At 46.9% G+C, this 25,552-nt stretch overlaps 11 protein-coding genes across 11 annotated transcripts; 6 read left to right on the top strand and 5 right to left on the bottom strand.

Annotated features, from left to right (window-relative positions):
- Positions 1-98: 98 nt before the first annotated feature.
- Positions 99-2,063, bottom strand: LACBIDRAFT_311936 (uncharacterized protein; the record flags this gene model as incomplete). Its single annotated transcript, XM_001876709.1, has 7 exons — positions 99-1,158; positions 1,208-1,290; positions 1,341-1,365; positions 1,416-1,480; positions 1,533-1,754; positions 1,804-1,970; positions 2,018-2,063. The coding sequence occupies 7 exons, from the start codon at positions 2,061-2,063 to the stop codon at positions 99-101; spliced, it is 1,668 nt and encodes a 555-aa protein (XP_001876744.1).
- A 113-nt stretch (positions 2,064-2,176) lies between these two features.
- LACBIDRAFT_311935 (uncharacterized protein) lies at positions 2,177-3,008 on the top strand. Its single transcript, XM_001877144.1, has 5 exons — positions 2,177-2,311; positions 2,360-2,401; positions 2,464-2,486; positions 2,541-2,683; positions 2,737-3,008. The coding sequence occupies exons 1-5, from the start codon at positions 2,266-2,268 to the stop codon at positions 2,915-2,917; spliced, it is 435 nt and encodes a 144-aa protein (XP_001877179.1). The 5' UTR covers positions 2,177-2,265; the 3' UTR covers positions 2,918-3,008.
- A 460-nt stretch (positions 3,009-3,468) lies between these two features.
- On the top strand, positions 3,469-4,689 carry LACBIDRAFT_311934 (uncharacterized protein; the record flags this gene model as incomplete). Its single annotated transcript, XM_001877143.1, has 4 exons — positions 3,469-3,546; positions 3,605-3,902; positions 3,959-3,986; positions 4,038-4,689. The coding sequence occupies 4 exons, from the start codon at positions 3,469-3,471 to the stop codon at positions 4,687-4,689; spliced, it is 1,056 nt and encodes a 351-aa protein (XP_001877178.1).
- Positions 4,690-6,881: 2,192 nt separating this feature from the next.
- Positions 6,882-7,448, bottom strand: LACBIDRAFT_231608 (uncharacterized protein; the record flags this gene model as incomplete). The annotated part of the gene is made up of 4 exons (XM_001876708.1): positions 6,882-6,981; positions 7,040-7,173; positions 7,228-7,303; positions 7,360-7,448. Coding segments are annotated over 4 exons (399 nt in total), but the record flags the coding sequence as incomplete, so codon positions are not given.
- A 389-nt stretch (positions 7,449-7,837) lies between these two features.
- Positions 7,838-9,490, top strand: LACBIDRAFT_188563 (uncharacterized protein; the record flags this gene model as incomplete). The annotated part of the gene is made up of 8 exons (XM_001877142.1): positions 7,838-7,876; positions 7,931-8,025; positions 8,082-8,154; positions 8,215-8,805; positions 8,858-8,913; positions 8,975-9,091; positions 9,146-9,252; positions 9,303-9,490. 8 exons carry the CDS (start codon positions 7,838-7,840, stop codon positions 9,425-9,427), a joined length of 1,203 nt encoding a protein of 400 aa, XP_001877177.1. The 3' UTR covers positions 9,428-9,490.
- A 293-nt stretch (positions 9,491-9,783) lies between these two features.
- On the top strand, positions 9,784-10,649 carry LACBIDRAFT_311930 (60S ribosomal protein L9; the record flags this gene model as incomplete). The annotated part of the gene is made up of 4 exons (XM_001877141.1): positions 9,784-10,041; positions 10,095-10,199; positions 10,250-10,358; positions 10,411-10,649. The coding sequence occupies 4 exons, from the start codon at positions 9,784-9,786 to the stop codon at positions 10,515-10,517; spliced, it is 579 nt and encodes a 192-aa protein (XP_001877176.1). The 3' UTR covers positions 10,518-10,649.
- Positions 10,631-11,624, bottom strand: LACBIDRAFT_311929 (uncharacterized protein; the record flags this gene model as incomplete). Its single annotated transcript, XM_001876707.1, has 5 exons — positions 10,631-10,719; positions 10,770-10,900; positions 10,948-11,077; positions 11,133-11,252; positions 11,306-11,624. The coding sequence occupies 5 exons, from the start codon at positions 11,622-11,624 to the stop codon at positions 10,631-10,633; spliced, it is 789 nt and encodes a 262-aa protein (XP_001876742.1).
- A 106-nt stretch (positions 11,625-11,730) lies between these two features.
- On the top strand, positions 11,731-14,233 carry LACBIDRAFT_311928 (uncharacterized protein; the record flags this gene model as incomplete). Its single annotated transcript, XM_001877140.1, has 4 exons — positions 11,731-11,839; positions 11,890-12,205; positions 12,270-12,934; positions 12,984-14,233. 4 exons carry the CDS (start codon positions 11,731-11,733, stop codon positions 14,231-14,233), a joined length of 2,340 nt encoding a protein of 779 aa, XP_001877175.1.
- A 1,454-nt stretch (positions 14,234-15,687) lies between these two features.
- On the bottom strand, positions 15,688-16,187 carry LACBIDRAFT_311926 (uncharacterized protein; the record flags this gene model as incomplete). Its single annotated transcript, XM_001876706.1, has 2 exons — positions 15,688-15,803; positions 15,860-16,187. The coding sequence occupies 2 exons, from the start codon at positions 16,185-16,187 to the stop codon at positions 15,688-15,690; spliced, it is 444 nt and encodes a 147-aa protein (XP_001876741.1).
- Positions 16,188-16,468: 281 nt separating this feature from the next.
- Positions 16,469-18,033, bottom strand: LACBIDRAFT_311925 (uncharacterized protein; the record flags this gene model as incomplete). The annotated part of the gene is made up of 6 exons (XM_001876705.1): positions 16,469-16,612; positions 16,663-17,235; positions 17,284-17,354; positions 17,405-17,458; positions 17,637-17,820; positions 17,869-18,033. 6 exons carry the CDS (start codon positions 18,031-18,033, stop codon positions 16,469-16,471), a joined length of 1,191 nt encoding a protein of 396 aa, XP_001876740.1.
- Positions 18,034-20,382: 2,349 nt separating this feature from the next.
- On the top strand, positions 20,383-21,738 carry LACBIDRAFT_323740 (uncharacterized protein; the record flags this gene model as incomplete). The annotated part of the gene is made up of 7 exons (XM_001877139.1): positions 20,383-20,446; positions 20,703-20,724; positions 20,816-20,965; positions 21,001-21,241; positions 21,285-21,460; positions 21,496-21,548; positions 21,734-21,738. The coding sequence occupies 7 exons, from the start codon at positions 20,383-20,385 to the stop codon at positions 21,736-21,738; spliced, it is 711 nt and encodes a 236-aa protein (XP_001877174.1).
- Between the last annotated feature and the right edge of the window lie 3,814 nt (positions 21,739-25,552).

Here is a 25,552-nt window from a genome sequence, read left to right as displayed (position 1 = left end):
TCAAGGTCCTTGTTCCAGGCAGTGTAACAGCAAGAAAATAAGTATACAGTAGCACATTGGTGGGATAATGGTACAGATTGGGGCAATACAGTGTGTCGTCATGATCCTCGCACGGATGTCGCAGACATCCCTCGCCGGTGGCTCGAACTGGAGGAGTCAAAGCTTTGCAAAGGCTTTGCAAGGATATGAAAACCTTTTCGCCTACCCAGAGCGGCAACTGGAGTGTTAGGTCCCTCTGTCGCCATTGGTGGCTCTGGAAACTGGGCATACTGACTAGGAGGTCCAGTATAACTTTCAGGCTCTTCAAATGACTCTCGATCCGCGCTGATGATCGATCGAAGCGAGTTAGACGTAGAGGATGATCTCGTGAGGAGTGGAAGCGGAGAGAAGGCTGGACGCGACACCGTTGGGCTTGTGCCCGAGCGATTTCTGTTCTCATGATGGTTTGTACCACCGGACATTTCGTGTGTGGTCCGAAGCTGAGCTGCTGACATCGATGGGCGTAACCTTCTCGGGGTCACCGAACCACTCATGTGGCTCCCCAACGCCGTGATATCGTCACCATTGGCTGATGGTCCAGCTGACGCATAGTTTGACTCATTCTGTGACTTGGTATCCGTCGAAGTGGTTCCTTGACTTCCACTACGATTGCGTCTTAGATACTTTTCCATAGCATCTGCGTCTCGCTCCCGCATACGACTGGCGACAGGTGATAGTGCGGACACCGGATTTAACGCTGGTGGGTTCGGTGATAAGCCTTTCGGTGTTGGAGAAGGAGCAGAGAATGTAACCGCGCTACTTGTGGACGTTGTGTGGGCTGTGTGAAAGCCTGAAGTCTGGTGATTCTGAAAGAATGAATTTGATCCAGTGGAACATTGGGAGGGCGACGAAGACACGGTCAGAGATCGTCCGTGGCCACCGCCATCGAGCTCCCCACTGTCCGAGGTGGCAGTAGTCCGGCTCGTCCCCGAACCGCTTCTTAGCCTGGGCAGTATACTCCGGTCCTTTGCTGGGACTGGTGGGGGAATGGAAACAGGGGGAGTGCCACCCCACTCATGTCCTCTTGCAGCTGCCTGTGCAAATATATTTCGACGCTGCTTCTTGTTGTTCTCGAACTGTATTCGTGCTGCGTCCTGGAGCGTATCCCTTGTGCTAAAGCTACAAATTGTCTCAAAACAGTTGTCGATGTTTGACACACAAATCTTACGAATAAGCATAATCTGAGGCGGTAAAACCTTCATTGTTTCTTGCTGCATATTGACAACCTCTCTCAATGAGAAGTTGTACAATCTAGAAGATTGTAAATAAATGAGTCAAGACGGCGAACCAAAAAAACTGACAGGTATATGGCCCCATGAGCTTGCACTGTAAGGTAGATGAGGCAAAACCCAAAAACTTAGAGTTTCTTCACCTACTAATGAAGAGGTGTATTTCCCTTGTTATCAGCCAAGTCAAAATCGGCTCCGAGGTCACACAACATCTGGTGGGGAGGGTAAGATATATCTTGAGACCAAATACGCGCTGTCACGCACTCGAACAAGTTCCTCATTTCCAATCAACGCAGCTATATGAAGAGCCGTCTTTCCGTGTACGTTTGACCAGTCTAATATCCACGAATAGCGGTCGTAATAGAGGCGCGCCATCCGCAAAGTAGCGGCTGTGGAATCGATGGTAGACGAGGGTGAGGCATACACATTTGGTGGGGAAGATTTGAAGTCTGACAAAAGCATAAGAATGGTGTTATTCTCCGAATCCTAAGGGAGGGTCAAAAGTCAAATCAAACCAGTAGGGAAAACCACGCACTTTGCTTAATTCCTCGTCATCGTGGCCAGAACTCAGAAGAAATTCAAAGGTTTCCTCATGGCCCAGAACGGCAGCCCATGCTAGTGACGTATACCTTCGAGGAGCGGGGTCGGGATTTCGCATGTCAGTTCTCTGCACGAGGCGTTTCACAAGAAAAAGGTTGTTTTCTGCATATGTTTGTTATTTTAGTTTTTACAAAACGGCGTGTGCATACCTTTTACAGCTCTCCTCAGTCTTGCGGTGGCATCTTTTTCAGCCATAAAGACGGGTGGTGGTAGGGAAGACAAAGACAATTACCAGAGGACAGCCAGGGAGACGACGCAGGGAGGCGAAGCTTTGAGGGGTCACGTGCGAACATTATTACTCTGCACTCGACGCGAATCACTACACAACGTCAACCGTTCCGTGTTCTATTACTGAACAAGCCTGGTATCTTTGAGGCTTGTTCAACGTCGTACCAGGATGCCCAAAGTTGTCTCCAGATCAGCGGTATCGTCCTCAGCGGATGGTTTGTCTTTTGTTCATTTCTCAAATAAGGGCGCTGACGTCCTCCCAGCACAACCAACGGCGTCTTCAGCAACATCCCTCCGGGTCTACTGTTGAGTCCATTCTCTCGTTGGATTCGCTTGCCAAAACTTACGATGAGGGTACGTCGGCAAGATTGTATTTGTGGCGAGTTCATTGTATGTGGTCATCTCCATCTTTCTGACAATAATATACGTTCATTCACCATCTAGCTTGTAATTGATAAAAGTCTAGCTGCACTACCCAGACGTAAAACAGACGAAGCGATTATCATACGTTGTCAAGACAGTGATCAAGGCGGACAGAGAGTGTTCAAGCTGAATGCCATTGCTAGCGACCCCATTCTGCTGGAAAGGTACATTCCTTTCGCTTTGAAGTTGGTGGTCGGGGGGCTGACTTCATTCAAAGAGCAAACGGTCATGAGAAACAGTACAGGTTCCAGTGCCCACGGTGCTCGTTGGTTATCGGGTATCAGTCATCGCCCCCACCTGTGAAGTCGGCGTCCTTTCTGTACGTCGTAAAAGGAGCCCTGACTCAGATGCAAGGCCAGGTCCCACCCGATGCGTTTGAGGGAGAGCATGAATTGTAGCTTGGTATATACGGTACATATCAACGATATAAAGTCCTGTGGAGGAGAGAGAAATGTCAGTGAAAGTCATGAAACGAATTTTGAAAGCAAATAGGTCGGCTCAGATACCGTTGTAGAAGGGAACTCACAACGACGTCTTAATAGACGCGTTCGTACAGTGTGAATAGATAACATCGTAGCCAATGAAATGATGAAGAAAAAGAATACACACCTTTGCGTTGGAAGATGACCTGGATGAGCAATTTTTTGTGGCTTAAGTAGTGAGGTGTATTTGCATATATTTGCATATGCTTGAGGCTCACAATGATGCCATCGCAACTGGAATTTATGAGTCTCGTCAGAAAATAACGCGAAAAAGCTGTAAGCAGATGGGTTGATCAGAACGGCAACATGTCGAGACTATAATCTGACTATAATCATTTGTTTGAGAGGAAAGCGCTTAGAGTTTTGTTATTTATTAAATAGGTAAATTGAGGGTCCGACAAAATCGGTGTTTCGAATGTTCAGCGAGGTTCAGCGTCATTTGCTCTTGTAACATCTCCTCCACATTAATGGAACTCCCATCCCTTCGAGAACTGGAGCTCGAATCTCATTTAAGGGAAAGGGACACGCGCCTCGCTGAACTCACCGTAAGGTTCTTCATAGACGTACTTGCATTCGTTCACAACTTGGTTCCCTGTCATTTAGGACGAGGTGACGCGGCTACGCCAGTACCTTTCAACGCAGCCGGGTCCATCCACGGCGGACCTGGTCACCCTTCCACCGGCGTTGATTTCCATTTTGTTGCCTCATTTTAAAAGCTCAGCGGCAAGCGCGACATCTAGCCATTCAACGGTGACAGCCGCCCTCACACAGAGATCCCGACTTTTACAAGAGGAGAATGATGAATTTTATGAACTTCTGAAACGCGGAGAGACAGGCAGGTTGAAAGAGGAAGTTCGCGGGTTGCGAAAGGTCGTGGAAAAGCTCGAGGGTGCATTACGAGGTATGTAGCCACTACCTTCGCCCCTCCATTCCAAAGGCTCACGCTAGATCTTCTAGAGTCTCACCAAGTCATAAATTCGCTTTCGTATGTTTTCCGAATCGCAGATTATCAAGCTGGCGCTTATCTTGCGCACAGCACAGAACTGGATAAGTCTTACGACACATTAATGAACTCCTCTCGTCAAGTTAACAGTGTCAACAATTCAAAGTCACATGCGCGTTCCCCGAGGAATGCCTATAACTCGCTGCCTCAAGTCGGAAACGGCAACGGCGCAGGGAAGTTACCGCCTACAGGCCCCCGCGCTTACAAGAAACCTCGATTGTCTGAACCCCAAGCATCCCCACCTTCGCGTCCGAATAATACCCTTCCATCTCACAAAAGTCAAATTCATTCAAATGCTTCTACGCGCAGTGGTGATAGGCGTGACTATTTATCACGGCCTAACAATGAACAACTAAAGTCTAGCCGTTCCAAAATTGATGTGGACGAGGACGACAGGGAAAGTCCTGCGTTGCCAACTGAACGTGTCCGTGACCACGACCGGGAAAGGATTCGGGAACGTAGCAGGAAGGACCGAGAGAGAACGAGGGACCGGGAGCGAGACCGGGATGGAAATAGGACGACTGCTTCTCGTCGAAACGGAAGCCATACAAGTAGTTCTGTGCGAGGTGGACCTGTGGGAGGAGGGGGTGGGTCTTCGCGGACAATAAATGATCGGAGCACGGTGGCGTCTACTAATCTCATCCATGGGGGTGATCGGACACTGGCAGAGAGGATGGGACTTTGAAAGGATATCCTGGTAACTTGACTTTATTACCGTGGATGAAACCCATACCGAATCGTTTCAGGTTACCACTTTTTGTATATTACATATATCCGGTACGATCCTATCACTGCACGTCATGTAGCAATAACTGACATATTCGTTTGCGATCAAGTTAACTACAGTTGTATCTTCATCTTGTTCTTGTCGTCTTTGCTTGCTATCAATGCTCCAAAGGTTTTCATCATCTCCACATGGTAGTAGTAATTACTGTCTCCATATAAGATATTATCATCGTTCATAAATGGGACATGAGACGATTGTGCATCACAGACTTAGCGACAGATGAAAAGGTTAGATAATTTAATAATATTGTTGTCTCTCCTATCGTTTCATTCTTGTCATGTCTCCCATGACAATAGTCCTCCTTCTTCTCCAATACGTCTACGCTGATCATCTCCCTTCGTTATCCAATCACTACAGGGCTCTTGATTCTCAATATCATGTCTCCGTGTCAGGTACAACGTCGTCCTCGGCTCCTCTTGTAATTCTTCCTGAGAAAGAAAATCTTCCTACCAACACTTCTCCGACCCAGGCCTCTGACCGTTTAAACTTGCTTGTTATGGGCTATTATCCTGACTGGGCTGGTCCCCGTTTTCCGCCAGAGAAAATCGATTTCGACCGTTTCGATTGGATTGATTTTGCTTTTGCTGTCCCTGACGAAACCTTCAACTTGACTTGGGACAATCCTGAAGAGTCTCCCTCTATTTTAGATCGTTTGGTAGCCGCTGCTCATGCTAAAAAGTCTAAAATCAAGCTGAGCATCGGCGGATGGTCAGGAAGCAAGTAGGCGACTTTTCACTTCGTTCTTCCAGTGACTTTACCAGTTACCTCAGATACTTCTCTCCAGCTGTTCGTACTCTCGAAAGCAGACGCGTCTTCGCCGAAAACATACTCGCTGCCTATAACACCTTCAACTTGGATGGCATTGATCTCGATTGGGAATATCCTGGTCATCAAGGCGCTGGAGGAAATCTGGTTGATCCGCATGATACTGCAAACTTCCTCTTGTTTCTCCAATATCTTCGAACCGTCCTTCCGCCATGTGCCCGCATCAGTGCCGCAGCACAGACACTCCCCTTTGTTGATGCGCAGGAACAACCTCTACAAGATGTCTCTGATTTTGCTGACTCTCTTGACTGGGTTTTAATAATGAATTACGATGTCTGGGGTTGTAAGTATCTTTAAGCCATCGTAGTTGCGTGGTTGGCTTACTCACGCTGTAGCCTCCTCGCCGCCGGGCCCAAACTCTCCGTTGCATGACGGCTGCGGCAATTCTACACAGGCAGATGCTAACGCTGTAGCGGCGTATAACGCGTGGACTTCAGCAGGCTTTCCGGCTTCAAAGCTCGTTCTGGGGATTCCGTCGTATGGTTACGTCATTACCTCTAATTCGACAAGGCTAAAGACAAGGTCACGGCATCAAGTTAGAAGCGCCTCCGTCAAGGTTGTTGACGAGGACGGCGGTTCTGACAGTCAAGTACAATTTCGAGACCTTCTAAGTCAAGGCGCTCTCGTTCGCTGTGACGACGCTAGAGATGAAGAATCGACATCGCCTACCTTTGCGGCTTCTGGCGGCTTTGAAAGAAATTGGGATGACTGCTCATGCACGCCCTTCTTGCGTTCCTCTTCCTCTGGACAGGTTGTAACTTATGACGACCTGGTCTCCGTTCGCATGAAGGCGGCCTTTGTGAAGGAGCTTGGGATGCTGGGCACCAATATGTTTGATATCTGCGGGGATACTGATCAGTGGGATTTAACGGATTCCATCAGAAAGGCGATGGGTTTGGCAACGTGATTAGGATGCAATCAAGACATATTGACTTCTATATCAAGTTATTCAATGAAGAGAAGATTTTGAGGGCGTTGCAAAGGGGACATCAGGTTGAATCAACATTGAATAAAGGCGCATCATGTCACCAAAGCGCTCCCTTTTGCTTCTTATGCGTTTCCTCCTGCAATATCTAAGCTTCATGTAACCACATCTGTGGGCCCGTAGTGAACCAGAATTATTGGATTATTCCGTACAAAACTTTCAATCGTCCAGATCAAAGATCTCTTCGTCACTAACTCGTGAAGCTGAGGAAATCTTGAACAGCGGTTCCAAGCTATTTCCCGACTTTACGATGATGCCTGGCTTACAGTCAGCACGGCAACTACATCAATAGATATTGCACACCAGATGTTGCCAGTCTCAGCTCCAAAACAGCGGTGTCAAACTCATCACTATTTCCCAGCTCTTCAAAGCCAGTTAATCTAGTCGAGGTATAGCGTCGAAAAATAACGTTAGGTTACACAGTGAATCGTTAATTACCTGTCCTTTGAAATACCGTCCTTGAAGCAGATGACGCAAGGCAATACTTTGATAGCAAGCTTTTCGACGAGCCAAGGGACGTTCTCAACAAATACGCGGAAGAATCGGGTATTGAAGTATTTTGGGGCAAGACGCTGAAAACCAATTCCATCAACACTTGGAATCAAAAAATTTAAAAGTCCACGTACAGCCAGATGCTTGTCCATTATCTCACACCGTTTGAACTGGGAGTGGTAGAAATGGACGACACATCTAGGTTCCCGTCTGCAAACTCCCATTCAGAAAAAGTTCACCAGCCCAAGAACATTACTGAAACTCACGCACTTACCCGTACGACCTCTTTTTCGTCAGTAATTTCCGTGTATCTCCCGTGCTCATTTTGTTGCATTTCCTTCACCCGTTCCATTCTGCATTGTGCATAATCAGGATGTGAGTTTCACACCAGGAATCGGAAAGCACCTCACTCCCTTCGAAGCCCCTGCAAACCATGCTCCCTCATAGCCGCGTTACTGTCGTTCTCGATCTCCTCTTCCAGCTCGGCGAAGAGCGCATCTGGGTCTTCATCATCATCCGTTGAATGTGGGTGGTGGTTAGATTCGACCAGTCGAGAAGCCAGTGAAGCAACTTTGCTGAATGTGCAACGATTATGGACGCTCTCACTGAGAGTTTGCAGAGCTCACTTTTCCATGAGTCGTTAGAACTTGGCAGGTTAGGGACGACCGTAATCTCAAATGTTTTGGGTCACGTATGTTACAAATCAGTGGAGCAGGTTTGCCTTTGCTCAAGCAATCCATCACCATGAAGCTTGTCAATAAATTTATAGATAAACACGGGATGGTACGTTTCTCCGTTATATTGGTGCGTCCTTTTTATTCTTGACAGCATCTTTAGGGGCATGTTACACTGCGCCCAGAGGATGATGAGGATATGTGGCATCTGTACAATCTCATCCAGACTGGTGACTCAGTACGAGCCCCAGCGATACGGTATGTCTATTCATATATCTGCTTGCATTGATTGTGATGTCTTACACTTCATACAGCCGTGTACAGAATGTATCATCCACAGGCTCCGTTGAATCGCATCGTGTTCGTCTTAACCTAACCTTGCGAGTTGTCCGCGTCGATTTCGCTCCGTCGTCTGCTCCATCAGCTTCCTCTCAAGACGCAGAGCAGACGGCGTCGTCGTCGTCTTCACAAGTAACTGCTGCTCTTCATATATCGGGACCCGTCATAGCAGAAAATCAGCATGCACGCCTTGGGGCCTTCCATACCCTTGACATCGAACCCAATCGGGATGTACGGATTGAAAAAAACGGAGGCTGGGACAGCGTGGCCGTTGCTCGCATTGAAGAGGCCATAATCCCCGGAAGAGGTGCAGAAGTTGCGGCAGTTGTGTGTGGGGAGGGCACCGCCGCGTTCTGTTTACTTTCCCAACACATGACGCTGGTGACCCACCGGATATCTGTGTCAATTCCACGTAAATCTGCTTCTGGTTCCACGCAGCATGAAAAAGGAATGGGAAAATTTTACGCGACACTCTATGAGTCTTTTATCCGCCACATCCCATTCGCCACTGCAGGTTTAAGAGCGATTGTTATCGCCAGTCCTGGATGGGTAAGAGATGGGGTAAATGACTACTTGGTCTCGGAAGCAAGGAGGCAAGGGGACAAGACTATGCAGCGTGCATTGAAAGAGAAGGTTGTCAAGGTCCATATCAGCAGTGCTCACGTACACAGTCTAGTGGAAGTCTTGAAAAGCCCCGAGGTGAAATTTACCTTTTTTTTTTGCAGGAAAAGATTCTTTGACAATGCCACAGGTTGCAGCTCGGTTGAAGGAGACCAAATTCGCCCGGGAAGGAATTGTACTTGACAGGTGAGATTCTTATGATATTAACCGTCGAGTCTCAGTGTCTTAGATACCGTAATTGACGAAGGTTTTTCAAGATGCTAGGCAGCGACGAGATGAGGGCGTGGTATGGCCCAGATCACGTCTGTCTTGCTGCGGATAGAGGGGCAATTGGTACACTCCTCATCTCAGACGATCTATTTAGGTACATCTACGTCTCTCCAACCTGGTGAAGCGCTGAATGACCTTGAATCTTTAGATCAAGTGACCCTGTAACGCGCAAACGCTACGTAAAAGTCGTGGATGACGTCCAGCAAAAGGGCGGTGAAGTGGTTATATTTTCGAGTATGCATGAGTCAGGACAACGTGAGCTAACAAGTCCACTTAATTTCGATAGAATACTAACAGTAAGGTAGAGCTAAATCAACTGACTGGTGTTGCGGCGATTCTGACGTTTCCTTTGGATGTTGAAGTAGTCGAGGCGGAGGAGCGTCAAGCAGAGGAAGAGAGAAAGCTAGCTGAGGCGGCAGCAGAGGAATAGTAATAGTTGTAGGTACTCGTAAATCGTCAGTGACTATAATATTAACTACAGTTCCCTGGAGCCTTACACCATTTCTTCCGCAAAAAGATGCATGCACCTCGGTGACAATGTAGCATTATATAATAATAATATTATGTCAGCCAAGTAACGATCCCACCAACCAACCCAACCCCTACCCCTCAAAAGTTGCCCTCAAGGTGTGTATACTGTCTGTTTCGCCCGGGATCGTGCCAGTGCTATTCCAAACGTCGGTTGGATGTCATTGGATTCAAATTTTGATGATATCGGCTGTTCGAAGCAATTGGATGCGTCTACCAGAGTTTGGATGTAGTGTTGATACTTTTCTGTTCTTCTAGATGCGGGACGTCCTCAAGACCGAAGAACTCGAAATCCCCTCCAATGTTGAGATTACCATCAAGTCTCGTCTCATTACCGTTACTGGACCCCGAGGAACATTGACGAAGAATGTTCGACATGTTGATATGGATATTCGGCTGTTGAAGGGCAAAACAACGAAGGTCACGCTTGCAGTCTGGCAGGGAGGACGAAAACATGTTGCTTGCCTCCGCACAATTCGAAGTCTGATTAACAACATGATCACTGGTGTTACAAAGGTGCACGGATCCTAGTACGCTACTGATTCGGAAATGCTGAGCTTGTGTTCTAGGGGTTCCAATACAAAATGCGCGCCGTATATGCCCATTTCCCAATTAACTGCATCATTCAAGAAGACGGTCATTCAGTCGAAATCCGTAATTTCTTGGGTGAAAAGGTAAGCTCCATATATTTGCGATATCGGCCGTTAACGATAATTGGGAGCAGACCGTACGACATGTAAACATGCTATCAGGAGTTGTAGTTGCGGAGTCAAAAGCACAGAAGGATGAACTGATTCTTGAGGGTAACGATATTGACATGGTTTCCCAATCAGGTGAGTTGGCCTTCCTCGTCCACTGATCCTCAAGTGCTCATGTTCGTCTCAGCTGCCTCCATCCAAGGTGTCTGTCGTGTGCGCAACAAAGATATCCGCAAGTTCTTGGATGGTATCTATGTGTCAGACAGGGGCACCATTGCTACAGATGACGCCTGATATCATTACTTTGCATGACCCTCTTTCATAACATGAATGCGATATGATTTCAATCATATTTGAAGACAACCGTTGAGTTAGCGAAATTAGATAGGAATGACATGGTCATCTCATCAGGGTACGAAGGGTATCTTAGTCCCCACTTGCTTTCGATACTTCACGTAGTCATCTCCAAAGAATCTGATTAGAGCAGCCTCTTCAGCTGCAGAAAATAGTGAGTGGAAGAAAGAAGCAAAAAGGGATCAAACAAACCTCTAGTTCTATAATAAAAGAATCTCCACAGTAAAACTGCGAAAAGAACGAAAGTGAACACATTCTGAAGCACCAGTTGAGTCCCAAGTGCCCAATAGAAAAATCCGGCGTACGACGGGTGACGAAACCATCTAGCAACGGATGTAGTGCAAATCCAGACATAGAAGTGGCAACATACCCATAAATGCCATTTGTAACAAGCTGATGAGTGTCGCGTTTGTGGAACGCGACGGAATGCGAAAAGTTGGTGGATGCGTGAATCATAGCAGTGGACCGTAAAGCCTGCCCCGCAATAACCAATACTATGCCTGTGAGATTGACGTAAATGGCTAGGGTCAAAAGCAGTTAGGGGTCGAAACTTGCCGATGGGTGTAACATGTGGAAAAGACTTGGATGAGGGTCTGAAGTACCATACTATGAGGTACTCCAGTAACGCTGCACTATTTGCGACGTGGTACATGGCGCCATTATCGAGAAGATAAGCTGTATAAACAATTTGATTCAAATCCTTTGAAGCTAAGAAACAATAGGCTCACAGTCCACACTGCACTTTTCAAGATTCCAGCCCGCTGTCACGGCAAATTCAGCCCAGTGAAATAGCGCCCATGCTGCTAAAAAGAAACCCAGCTGGTATGTCAGCCATGGAGTATTTGGAAATCCTCCAAGTAGAAAGGTCAACGCCCCGATTGCGAAGACAGAACCAAGAGAAAAGGCAATGGTAGCGCTTGCAAGAGGGGTATTGGGGATGTTGGCACGAGGATTATTTGTCGTGGGGATTGTTTCAAGAGGATTGCGACCAGCCGTTTGACGTTGTCGGATACGGTCGTCTATGCTACCTCCTGCTGTGGTGGCCATGGTTCAAGAGAAAGATTTTGCAACATAATAGTCGCGGAGAACAATAATCGTTTATTTGCTGTTGTTTCCGTTAAAGGCTTCTTGCCTTTGAATTTTCAAGTTCTACATGTTCACTTCTAGATGGCGATTTCGTTTCTGCTCAACGCTCCAGTCCCGCTCTTTTGCCACCTATGACCCATCCAAGATTAGAAACATGGCGCTTGTTGCGCACATAGGTATGCCCATTTATCTATGTTTCAATAAATTACTCATCACTGTGCCGCAGACTCGGGGAAAACAACTTTAACGGAATCGATTCTTCTTAATTCCTCTTATCTGTCCTCCTCCGGCTCTGTCGATATGGGAAGCACTACAACAGACTTTTTGCCCGTTGAACGCGAACGGGGAATCACCGTACAATCTGCTAGTATACCGGTCAAGTGGAAAGACTGGATCTTCAATCTTATTGACACCCCAGGACATGCAGATTTTGGCATGGAGGTTGAAAGCGCAAGCAGAGTGATCGATGGTGCTGTAGTTTTAATTGACTCCGTGGAAGGTGTTGAAGCACAAACCAAAGGTGTATGGAGGCAACTAGATAGGTGAGTGCCAGAGGTGAGATATCTTCCATTCTTGTCATGCAAATTTTCATGGTATGTTTTTCAGGTATCGCGTTCCTACCAGAATAATGTTTCTCAACAAGATGGATCGGCCTGGCGCGTCGTACAAGTCCTCCTTACTCTCACTGCTCAACAACCGCTTGCATCCTCACCCTATGCCACTCACGCTTCCAATTGCTTCCTTTGATCCCCATCAATATTTGCGCGGGGAACCTGGCATACAGGGTTTAGTGGATTTAATCCATTGGAATATTTGGAAATGGGACAGGGAAGGTCAGGCGTCATGCCACCCTCTGCCAGAAGATTTGCAAACATCCGATCTCCTTCCACCAACACACCCAATTATTCCTCACCTTGTTTCAGCCCGAACACAGCTGTTGGAAAATCTTTCCATGTTTCATGAAGACTTGATGGAGCACCTTCTCAACGCGCCCTCTGGGCCCTCAGCATACCTCGGTATAGACAGCCGACGTATCATTCAACATTTACGAGCATCTACCTTACGTGGCGAAGTGCTCCCTGTCCTTTGTGGCTCAGCGATAAAAAATATAGGGACGGATTTGTTGATGGATTACGTAGGGGAGTTGTTAGCTAGCCCCTTGGACGTATCCCATCCCGCACAAGGCAAAAATCCTCCCGTACGACTGCTCGCTTGGAAAGTTAATTGGGACAAAAAACGGGGATGGATGACTTTTGTGAGAGTATATTCAGGTAATCTTCTGAACCTTTGCCTGCAGCTCATATTTACTCGACAATTTAGGCACACTCACTCGTCAGAGTGTTATCCTGAATACCAATAGAAACCAAAAGGAAAAGGTGTCAAAACTCCTTCTGCTGTATGCCTCAGACAGTCAAGAAGTCGACGAACTTCCCTTCGGATCCGTTGGCGTCATTCTTGGATTGAAATATACCCGTACTGGTGACACTCTCGTTTCCTTAGGAGGTGAAACCAATCAGCGGTTCGCACCGCGAGACATCATCCCGCCCACTGCGGTCATTTCAGCATCAGTCGTTCCTCTGTCCAACTCTGATTTAGAGCCCGTTCAAGAGGCTCTTGAATGTCTTGTTCGAACTGATCCATCCGTACGAGTAGATTCACAAGAGGGACAAATTTTGGTTCATGGTCTCGGTGCTCTCCATCTAGAAGTCGTGGAAGGAAGGTTGAGGGATGAGTGGAATGTGAAGTTCGAATTTGGTCAGCGGCGGGTCAGTTATCGTGAAGGGCTGGGATCTGGTGTTCCCCAAACAGGATGGAATGTGTGGGAGTCCGACGTTGGTGGTAAACGCACTTCGGTTGTAGTGCCGCTCAAAGTTCGACCAATGCAAGTTGAGGAGAAAGGGGACCCAACTTGGGATGGAAACATCGTCGTTGATCACGAGGGGAACCCATTACCTCCACCCGATGCTTCTTCTGATTTGGCAAGCATCGTAGATGGGCTCGCGAATGCTCTTTCTAATTCTCCGCATTCATCACTTGCCATGAGCCGCATTCACATCCAAATCAAACCCTCGGACATTCTTCAATCCATGCCGGCTTCGTTGATCACTGGTGCAACAGCCACTGTATTGCGTAACCGAGTCCGTGATGCAGGTCCAGGGCCGCTTATGGAGCCATATGTGTTTCTCAAGATATCTGTGAACGAGAGTAGCCTCGGAAAGGTTGTCAAGGATCTCACCGAACATGGCGCGCAAGTCTTGGACCTCAGTGAGGGATCGGCGATTGGAGTCGATGGTTCAGATGAAGCTGTAGGTTTTCCAACGGACAATCTATATATCCCACCATATTGGCTTTCCCCGTCCGGGGTCAACTCTTCGGACGCAAGTCCATCTGGTGGACGGTTGAAATGTTCGGTGAACGCGATCGCTCCACTGAGTCGGTTCTTTGACTATTCCAACCGTCTCCGCGCCATGTCGGAAGGATATGGCACCTTTGAAATGGCCAATGCAGGTTTTAAGGAAGTCTCTGATGCTCGTAAGATGGATATCTTACGTGAGATAGGACGAGCGTAAAGGTAGTCCATTTCTTGATAGGTAAAGATCAACTAGAATTCTCCTCTTTCATCCGCATCTCCGTAAAACATATTCCCTTCCGTCTCTTCATCATCAGTGACCGCACCTGCTCGAGATTCACCGACGTTGTGCAAAACTTGGCTGAATACCATCATGCCCCCATCGTCATGATCAAAGGCCAAGAGAGTGTCTTCGGAATCATCAGGCAGAAAGAGAGGTCCTTTCGCCTGCAAATGGGCATGGTCCGCCGTCGGTACCAAAGAGGGAGTCACTGATGCGGACCGAATGGACGGCCATGGCTCAACAACAAGACACATACAATATCCGTAGATACTAAATCCCTGGTATTTGAGGCTCAACATTGGCTTCGGCTTCTCCTCAACGTCCATAGGTGTTGCGAGGGGCAGGGAATCTGGATAGGCCTCCATCTCTTCCGATGTTCCTCCGTCGCTAACCCTGTCGCGTTCGTCTGGCAACAGCACTCCCGTAGATGAAGGACCAGCAGAGCCCTCAGACACAGGACGCTCGTCGTCGTCCCTTCCGTTGCCGGCTGTCTTCCTTTTCTTACGCGTATGTGCGGTACCCTTGTTATCCTTTGCCGAAGGCCGTTTGGCAGCCTTAGATTTTGACGGCATGCGTAAAGAGGGTGCATCTAACTGCCGTTGAGGAATTGCCGCCTTGAAGTTCCTCATCTAGATAGGTCCTGGTTAGTACGTGGTATGAAGCAATGTTGTCGAGATGCAACTGGCCTTGATGACTACAGAATGGGGTTCTGTATTTCGAACGAAATAGCAGAACTGATATGTATCTGAAGGAATTGTGATGTCCACAGAGCATTATAATGAAGAATAACCACTGACCTCCTCTGTGGGTATCTACGGTTCTGTCTTTCGAAGAGGCTCCTCCATTAGTTTCTGTTGCAAGCTTCGGCAGTATGCTACAACGTGACCATTGTTAGCCTTCTAATCCTGACAAGCACTAAGTGAATTCTACTTCGGACGAAGATCAGCTATCACATGCTGAAGAATTGTGTCCGACATCCATTCGACGTGGCGCTTGTCAACATATATCTAGACCCGAACTGTAAGGAAAGGAAGAGTCAGAATCTGGAGAAAGATACGACTTGCATAAGTAGGTAGCACCGTTTTTTCTGAAATGCGCAGATAATACAGGTTTCTCGTTCTAAAAGTCATAGGCTTCTTCCAAAGTTTCAGGTGGCGAAATGAGAGAGGTTGTCGGTCCTATGTATGGTTGTGTTTGACGAAAAATAAACTCCAGCTTGCGATACCCGCCACACTCCTCAATAACCATCTCCCTCCTCTTCATCAAACCGCAAAGCAAGTAAATGTGCGCACGCCGCAAATTCAGAAGGTTCAAATGTACGATGTGATGAAAGACCAACTGTATATCGAAGTTGGCTCCAGCGGAACTAATTGAGGTACTGGTACATGATATCACGACGACGCCAACAGCACAAATTTTCCGCGGGGCACTGCCTTAAGCTCACAGTTTAAAATCTCCACTTGGCGGAAATGGTCCTGAAAGACAATATGGTATAATTTTTGAAGGTCTGAGGAGAGAAGGTAAGTATATGAGATGATGATAGAGGTAAGTAGATATTCCTACGTGGGTGAGGTACTCTGGGTCGGGTTTTGCGGCAATCAAGGATGATATAATCCTCCAGAAAAAGAGTGGTTCCATAGGAGCCAGTTTGCGACGAAAACCGCCCTGAATGTTGTGCAAGCTGGTCGCCATCTCTCAGAAGTTCCACCCCCCATCCTTTAGCGGGAATGTAGAAATCCACCCGCCCTTTTGCTGTACCGAATTCAGGAAATGCAATCAATGAGCCACTGGAATGAAGGTGACAGCAGCGGTAAAATTCTTGTTGATACTGAGCTTCAGGTAGACGTTGAACATGACCGGCATCATTGATTCTCCGTGTTGTTGAAAGCATTCTTGGACAGAACTTCTGAATGACGTCGATCACGAAGTCTAGGATATTGTCTGCATGGAAGGTTGTATGCAGAAAACCGCGCAGTTTCCAATCTATGTACCAGCGATGAAGCCCTGACGGAAAAAAGTACCGAGTTTTGCTGTCGATCCTGTCGGTGTGAAGCCAGCCTTTGCGAAAACATAGCTGGAGCGCGTCGCTATGGTCCTTAGTAGTGAAGTCGGTATCCTTCACAGCATTCGTAAGAAGAACGGAGAAAAAGACATGAGCAACAGCTGGCTCCCTTATGTCGTTATCTGTAGGAGCCCCCTCCTGAATACGCCCCCTGCGACACTGTCGAACTGTCGCAAGAACCATATTATACTGAGTCGGTTCTGAAATAGCTCCAAAGTGAAAGTTTGTCCGGAGTGTTTGAGTTCACGATATAGCTGGAAGATAAAATCAGTTTCAACTTCTTGTTAAGAAGAAAGTACATTACGTCAGAGCCAAGAATAATGGTTAGGAAGGAGTACATTGCTCCCACATGTCCCCGGGTAATGCCAAAGACCGCGCTGAGGAAAGAAGAATGGAAATAGTGTTCTGACTCTGGATACTGCTTTGAAACCAGCTCGTCAAACTCTGCACGGGTGAAGTGGAGCCCTGCAGAGGGCAGATTGTCCTCGTTGGCGGTGGGAAGTAAACTGACCCTCGCTGCATCTGCGATGTAGATTGGTGTGTTGTCTAGTATCTCGATGAGCGGGGATGGACTGCCATAACTCGCAAAGGCAATGGCGCGAAGATTATGGTACTCGTGTATGGCTTTGAACATCTGGTCCCACAATTCCGCGTCCTGGTACGACACCTGTGCATCATCAAAAATGAGCACTGTGGCCGCTTCTGGGATCCATCCCTTTCGCTCCTTGAGGTAAGGATGCCAACTCCCACACGCCGCCACATCAACAATCTTCCACCCGCCAATCCAAATAACGCACACATGCGGTTCTTGAGCGCGGATGTGATGACCAAGGAGTTTTGCAAGCGTTGACTTACCGCTTGCAGGCGTCCCGCGAACCTACAAAACTCAGAAAACGTAGTACAATATTCAACATGATGACAATACCTGTATGAAGCTGTACGCACACAATTTTTTATAAATTGCTGAAACTGTATCGCTTCGCTTTACTATGTTCGCTAAGGTTCATGTAAGGTCGAAGAAAACGGTGGTTATGAATGGTACTTACAGGGCAACTCGGGAAACCGCGATGCAAGACGATGCTGTCTGCGAGGTGGGGCCACTGTCGACAGTCACAGAAAGGCGATCAAGCCAACGGGAGGTTATGAGATGGGTGGAAATGTGACGAGTTGTTGAAGTGACGTTCGAAAAACGAAATGGGCGGGACGAGGGCAAGTGGAGAAAGGGCGAGTAGGTGGCATTGTTAGTGTATGAGTGGGGAAAGTTGCACTGGTACTCACCGGTACACGGGCTCGTCACAATGATGTGAATACAGTCGGCGAGAGGCTGTGTTGGAAATATGCTGGAGAGAGTTACTGTGGGGCCTAAACTGTCCGCAAATTTTGAGAGATTGTCTCCCAGGACCTCGATACGGTTAACGAGAGAGCCATGTGGCTCGGCAGCAATGGGGTTGGAATTTTTCACCTAAGAAAATCATGTCATTCCGGATAGAGGATTGTCGATGGAGCTTACCTTCCCTAGACCTAAAAAGTCAGGACCGACATCCCTGAAACTATCCTGTGCTCGCCGTTTTTGTATTGTTACCTTCAAATCGCTGAAACTATGGCCATCCGGTGCTGTTATCGTAAAGGCGGTGTCTTCGCCTTGTATGAGGCAATTGAGGCGGACGGTAGACATAGTCTGGAAGTCTGTTTTGAACTGTTTGTGCCGAGCTGCCTACATGGTCACCCCGCCCAATGGTCTGAGTCTGAATTAGCCTGGAGTAGTGAATGAAAAAGGGCCCAGTTTGCTCGCTTCATGATGGTAGCAAGGCCCCAGTGAGCTTGGACAGACACACAGACATTCACCAGGTAACAGCTAGAATTCCAGTTCAAAGTACGGTCCCTGTCCATAGGTTAGGGAAGGCCCGCAACGGGAAAAAGATGATGACACAGGTGAGAAGACTGAACACAAGAGAGCAGACTAGCCCCAGATCTTGCTGGCTTATTTACACCATGAAAGGCTGAAAAAGGTGATTCAGCTCATGTCTTGAAGGACTAGCCGTGTCAACCCATCTCAATGCACAAACTGTGAAGCGTTTAAATCAGCTGCTTCCTCTACAGCTTTCCCTTTTCTCAATTGCACACAGCGCTGCCGGGCACCTACTCTTGCTTCCTTTTCCTCCGTCTTGGTGTAGGGAACCCTTGGCTTCTGAATTTAGGCGTATGCGAAACGATCAGGAGTGTCTTGCAGGTCAAAGGCTTTAACTGCGTCTTCTGGAATCCAGATTGCTCTGAGCAAGTCGGACTCAGGTATTTCTTTGACCTGTGGAAAACGATCGAGAGCATTTGGAAGAATGGCAATGTAAAGTCCCACTTGAATCTGGAAATAACGTGGGCTCGTGTCACTGGAAACATCGATGTGATCGGAGAGATAAAGCGTGTTGGTTTTTTGAGTTTTTGATGACGAACACCAACACATTCGTATCTCCAAAATGGAAGACAACAAAGATTGAATCATGAACGCATGCCTGCATCCAAGCCCGTTCAGGGCGTTTGTAAGGGAGGGAACGAAGACCAAAACGAGGATTACTTACCTACTGAAGAAATGTCTGGGACTTCAAGTTGACTGAGAAGATACCTTGCGCCCACGTTTCTCCCCAAAATCACGAGCAGGAGATTCCACCTTTCGAGTGTCTCAGCTCAAAGAAAGCTCGTGAAGTTTTTGGAGGTTTGAATGTCATTTTGGGAGGTTTTAGGCCAGCGACTGAGCTACACACTTCCAATCCATTATCGACGACCAAACCGGGTTCGTGGGATGATAAGCAAACATAGAAGTAACTGCAGTGCGTGCTTCAGAGATGTGGTTCTAGGACCTGGGAAATTCATGTCAGATGCCTGATCTTTGGTGGGTAAAATATTCTCACGGTTTTTCCTTTAACTTGTGCATTGGTTCCGCGATGTGCAAGTCCGAGTAGTGTTGCCGCGAGGTGAACCGAAGCGAATCGAAGTGGGGAAATGTGTGCACTTCGACCCACTTCGGTCTTTCGAAGTGAATCGAAGCGAATTCGGTGATCCCCGTAAATTGATCAGCCAATAATATCGTTCGCATTCTTGGTGCTGAACGTTGTAGTAACTTGTCGTGTACTTGAATACATGATGTAGTATTTACTTAGTATCACCCAGGTACTTTAGTATCAATATCTTTCGAGTTCTGAAATAAATCCCCGTCAAAAGCAGCCTCCGTTGAGATAGTGTAATCCTTCTTGCACGCTTCGCAAACAAAGAAAAGAGAGAAGGAGGATGAAGAGCAGGGCTCTCATCCGCAGGTCTGCCTTCATGCTGAAAATGGTGGGGCGGGGGAGTGAAATACAAGCTGGGCATGAATCGGGTACTGGCACGTGTGCCGCTACTGTTGCGCTACTGGATCTTATATTGGCGTTGTCCATGTCATTCAGCTACGAGATCAGCGACGAAACTGAGACGGTTTTCTCATATGAGAACTTCAGCACTCACAAAGCCTCGATATTCTCTGTGAAAATCTTGTCGCGTCGCAGAGAACAAATTTCTTTTGAGACTTTATAGTCGCCATGCTCACCCCTCTTTCCTAAGCAAAATTTATCATACGACACTCATAAATTGAAAGAAACTGGTACTATACATTCAGCCACATAAAACTGGTGTGATTTAAGATTGTATTGGGGAAGGGAGGGAGGAGAAAGAGGGAGAGCGTCGAATCGCGACTGTAAAGAGTCTACTAAAGACCACTAAACGCGCCTCGACGCGGTGCTTCACGTGCGCCAACCTTCCTTTTCTAGCCATTATTGATGGCCATCACAAATTCACCTCGACTCACTTCGATACCTCGAAGTGACACGAAGTGGTGTGATTTTCGAACTGAATCGAAGTCACCTCGAAGTCACTTCGCTTCGACGGCAACACTAAGTCCGAGGCACGAGGGCAAGCACATCTAAGGATAAGATAACGGAAGCGGCAGAACAAGATCCTGACCGCCGGTGTACTTGGTTTTAGACAAGTACAAACAAGCATGCCCAACGTGAGTGACACTGACAACGAGCCAACAACGAGCTCAAAGCTCTTCTCATCGCTCTGTGTGTCAGGATCTTGCTCTTGATGCTGCGTGAATTCCTCACTTAGCTAAGGACGAAAATTTTGACCTTTGCCCACTGCATCCTTCTGCCACGAATTCACACCAAGCAAGGCCAATATCAACTTGCAAGACCTACACGGAACAAGAGCGATCTTGCAGTTTTCTGTGTCTCGAAGTTCAATGAAGACATCATAAGCTAGCCATGCCAATCACTTTCTTTGGTCATGCCGCTCAGCACATACTTGGGTGATCCTGAGGCTCGAGGCATAACCAGCTAAGGTGAGTCACCACCTTCCATATCTTCCCCATCCACTTTCTCGTCTCCTTTTACACATTTCCTTTGTGCTTCGTGCATGGAGATGTTTTCTAGTACTTTTCGCGATCGTCGTGATTGGGGTATTTGCACAACGTATGCGTTACCTCAGACACTCTGTCCCTTTGTTAAAACTCGACTGTCTTGGGAGTGGTGTGTACTTCTACAATCACCTCTGGTTGTCGTTCTCAACTACTACTACTTTCCGTGTGTCGAGCACGATGACTCGACCGTCCTGGGAGTGGCGCGTACTTCTACAATCGCTTCTGGTTCTCTACTACTACTACTACTTTCCGTGTTGTCAAGCATGATGACTTGACCATCTTGGGAGTGGCACGTACTTCTATGATTTGCCTCTGGTATTCGTTCTCTTCTATCACCACTACTTTCTGTGTTGTCAAGCACGATGACTTGACCTTCTTGGGAGTGGCTCGTACTTCTATGATCACACTTTGTGGCATGTACTTCTATGATTTGCCTCTGGTGATTGATCTCTTCTGTCACTGTTACTTTCTGTGTTGTCAAGTACGATGACTCAACCGTTTTGGGAGTGGCACATACTTCTATGATTCACTTCTGGTGGTCATTCTCTTCTGTCACTACTATTTTCCATGTGTCGAGCATGATGACTCAACCGTCCTGGGAGGGGCAAGGACTTCTACAATCTCTTCTTGTGGTCATTCTCTACTACTTCTACTTTCTGTGTGTTGAGCACAATGACTCCATCTTCCTGATAGTGATGTGTACTTCTACAATCACTTCTGCTGGTTGTTCTCCACTACTACTTTCCGTGTGTTGAGCACAATGACTCCATCTTTCTGGGAGTGACGTGGACTTCTATGATCACCTCTGGTGGTTGTTCTCCACTACTACTATACTACTACTACTTTCCATGTGTTGAGCACGATGTCTTGACTTCTATGATCATTTCTTGTTGTTGTTCTCTACTACTTCTACTTTCTATGTGTTGCGCAGAATGATTCCATCATTCTTGGAGTGGTGTGTACTTCTATGATCACCTCTGGTGATTGTTCCCCACTACTACTACTTTCCACACAAGTAAACATACCCTTTTTACATACCCCATGACAAATCTTTTTGTCAGAATTGCCCATGTTGATGAGTACAGCTGGCTAGCTCCAGAGTGTAAGTACCTCATCTGGCATAGAGTAGCTAGTGCCTGTAAAGTATATCTACCTCAATGGGTTAGCTTGTCATCCTGGAACAATAAATGTAATGAACCATCATCACAGATATTCATAGATCATAACCTAGCTAAATGGAGCTACAGGTATGACTTGGCAAAGAGGGGGGAAACAATGGGAGAGGAGGGGAAACAAATTTACCAAAGGGGGGTGACTTGGAAATTTTGGGGGGGAAGCATAGGGAAGGAGGGGAGACCAATTTACAGAAGGGGAGAGGAGGGGGAGGGGGAAGCTGGGGAAACAAATTGGGGGGAGACTTGAGATAGTTGGGGGGGGAAGTATAGGGAAGGGAAGGAGGGAAACAAATTTACAGAAGAGGAGAGAGGGGGAGGAGCAGGGGGAAGCAGGGGAAACAAATTGGGGGAAGACTTGAAAAAGTTGGGGGGGAAACACAGGGAAGAGGGGAAACAAATTTTCAGAAGGGAAGAGAGGGGGAAGCAGGGGGCAGCAGCGAGAAACAAAATGGGGGGAGACTTGAAAAAGTTGGGGGGAAGCATAGGGAAGGAGGGGAAACAAATTTTCAGAAGAGGAGAGAGGGGGAAGCAGGGGGCAGCAGCGAGAAACAAAATGGGGGGAGACTTGAAAAAGTTGGGGGGAAGCATAGGGAAGGAGGGGAAACAAATTTTCAGAAGAGGAGAGAGGGGGGGGAGGGGGGAGCAGGAGAAACAATTTGGGGGGAGACTTGAAAAAGTTGGGGGGAAGGCATAGGGAAGGAGGGGAGACAAATTTACAGAAGGGGAGAAAGGGGGGGAGCAGGGGGAAGCTGGGGAAACAGTTTGGGGGAAGACTTGAAAAAGTTGGGGGGGAAGCATAGAGAAGGAGAGGAATTCTCTGCAGCATTTGAAAGGGCAGGGTATGGAATATGAAAGAGTGGAATACAGAATGCAAAATTTGGCATGTGGAATTTGAAGAAGGGGGGTGGAATTGAAAATTCTCTGCACAGAATTTGAAAGAGTGGGGTATGGTATTGAGAATCCTCCAAGGGGGTGGCGGAATGTGGATCCTGGATATAGGGTTAGGGGGGGGGGGCTCCGCTTGGGGATCAAAATATTTTTTGTGACCTACTTTGCAAAACTTCAAAAAAGTCCTGCCAATAAGCCAAATCGCGCTCCCCAAAGAAGTTGGGAAGTTCAGATGCACGGCAAACACTTAATCTATGTATTTACTGTCTGAAATTTTGACTGAGAGCCAAAAAAAAGTCAACGAACTTTTTTATAACACTGCTCAGGTTCGCAAAAAGTATGGCAAAGAAGAAGTAAGTCCCTATTTTAGATATATATTCTAATGCAATACTGTATTACAGACAAGCGTCGGGGTTTACGAGCGACACCAAGCTTCGTTGCCCAGAATGTGAGAAAGAGATTCCTGTTGGAACAGGCAGTCAAGCAAATCTGCAGCGGCATATCGACTTGTATATATACTATGGGGGTGAAGCATCGTTGCATGTAGTAATGGATCCAAAAATGTAACATACTACATACCTACTTGAGTATGTTTTTGACATAGGAACTCGGAAGTTTCCTTTTTTGGGGGTAGGGGGTAGGGGGGGGTAGACTGAGGGCGCCTTAATTCGTAATGCGACTGTATATCTAAAATCCAGGTTCCGCCACCCCCTTGGAATCCTCCATGTGGAATTTGAAAGAGTGGGGCATGGAATTGAAAATTCTCTGTGTGGAATTTGAAAGAGCAGGGCACAGAACATGAAAGAGCAGGGCACAGAATGTGAAAGAGTGAGGTGCAGCATTGAATATTCTCCATACAGAACTTGAAAGCGCAGGGCATGGAATTGAAAAGAGTGGAGCATGGGATTTGAAAGAGCAGGGTACAAAATTTGAAAGAGTGGTGCACAGAATTGGAAACAGTGGGGCACAAAGTTCGAAAGAGTGGGGCATGGAATTTGAAAGAGCAGGGCAGGTTCTCCCCAGTCTTCCACACCATTCTATGCCCTCCTCATTTCAAATTATCTCCCCCTGTTCCCTCTTACTTTTCCCACTTTTCACAAAATGCAGAAATCAAAGGGACTCCCCACTCTGGGGAGTCCAATCAAACTCCCATTCCAAAAATGTGGAGGTCAAATAAACTCCCCACTTTGTTTTTACAAAAGGCAGAGTTTGTTTGAACTCCTCACTATGTTTTCCAAAAATGCAGTGTTCAAACAAACTCCCCACTCTGCAGAGTTCAACTGAACTCCTGACTATATTTTCTGAAAATGTGGAGTTCAAACAAACTCCCCACTCTGTGTTCACAAAATACAGAGTTTGTTTGACCTCCCCACTATGTTTTCCAAAAATGCGGAGTTCAATTGAGCTCCCCATGCTGTGTTTACAAAATGCGGAGTTTGTTTGACCTCCCCTTTCTGTTTTTACAATAAATGCGAATTCCATTTGAGCTCCCCACTCCATTTTAAAAAAAAGCGGAGATCAAATGCACTGTGTTTTCCAAAAATGCAGAGTTTGTTTGAGCTCCCCACTGTGTTTTACAGGAATGCCCACTGTGTTTTCCAAAAATGCGGAGTTCATTTGACTCCCCACTCTGTTTTCCAAAAATGCGGAGTTTGTTTGACCTCCCCACTCTGTTTTTACAAAATGCAAAGTTCGTTTGAGCTCCCCACACTGTTTTGAAAAAATGCGGAGATCAAACGAACTCCCCACTGTGTTTTCTCTGAAAATGAAAAGTTTGTTTGAGCTCCCCACTCTGTTTTCCAAAAATGCGGAGTACATTTGACCTCCCCACTCTATTTTTACAAAATGCAAAGTTCGTTTGAGCTCCCCACTCCATTTTCAAAAAATGCGGAGATCAAACGAACTGCCCACTGTGTTTTCCAAAAATGCAAAGTTCATTTGAGCTCCCAACTCTATTTTCAAAAAATGCGGAGATCAAACGAACTCCCCACTGTGTTTTCTCTGAAAATGAAAAGTTTGTTTGAGCTCCCCACTCTGTTTTCCAAAAATGCGGAGTTTGTTTGACCTCCCCACTTACTATTTTTTCCAAAAATGCAAAGTTCATTTGAGCTCCCCACTCCATTTTCAAAAAATGCGGAGATCAAACGAACTGCCCACTGTGTTTTCCAAAAATGCAAAGTTCATTTGAGCTCCCAACTCTATTTTCAAAAAATGCGGAGTTCGTTTGAACTGCCCACTCTGTTTTCTCTGAAAATGGAGGTCTTTATTGTCCTCCACTGATTCCTGGAATTCCGGAGGAATCAAATTTGGCAGAGGGCCCTGCCAAATTGATCAAACTATTCCGCGGAATTTTGAATGGAATTCAAATTCCGCCGGAATGGTTCCGGTGATCACCCAGAAGGAAGAGGACATCTCTGAATTCGAAAGTGCGGCGATCATTGTGCAGCAGATCTGTGCGGTGATCCGGGTCACGTGTTTGTTGGCCAAACAATAGAGACGCGTCAACACAAGTACAAGATACAAGCGTGACGCGTTTACCTTGCTCGCTCAGCTGCAAACTTTGTAGCTTTCAACTTTAAACATATTATATCAATGTAACTACACATTCCGGTGAAGGAACGGGAAGATGGGGAGCACAGTGTCACAGAACTGCAGCTATAATGTGGCTGACCAGTAACAGTTGCCCC

The sequence above is a fragment of the Laccaria bicolor genome, genomic scaffold (genome assembly GCF_000143565.1).
Source record: "Laccaria bicolor S238N-H82 LACBIscaffold_4 genomic scaffold, whole genome shotgun sequence".
In the NCBI taxonomy this organism is placed as follows: domain Eukaryota; kingdom Fungi; phylum Basidiomycota; class Agaricomycetes; order Agaricales; family Hydnangiaceae; genus Laccaria; species Laccaria bicolor.
This window is presented reverse-complemented; position numbering and strand designations above follow the sequence as displayed.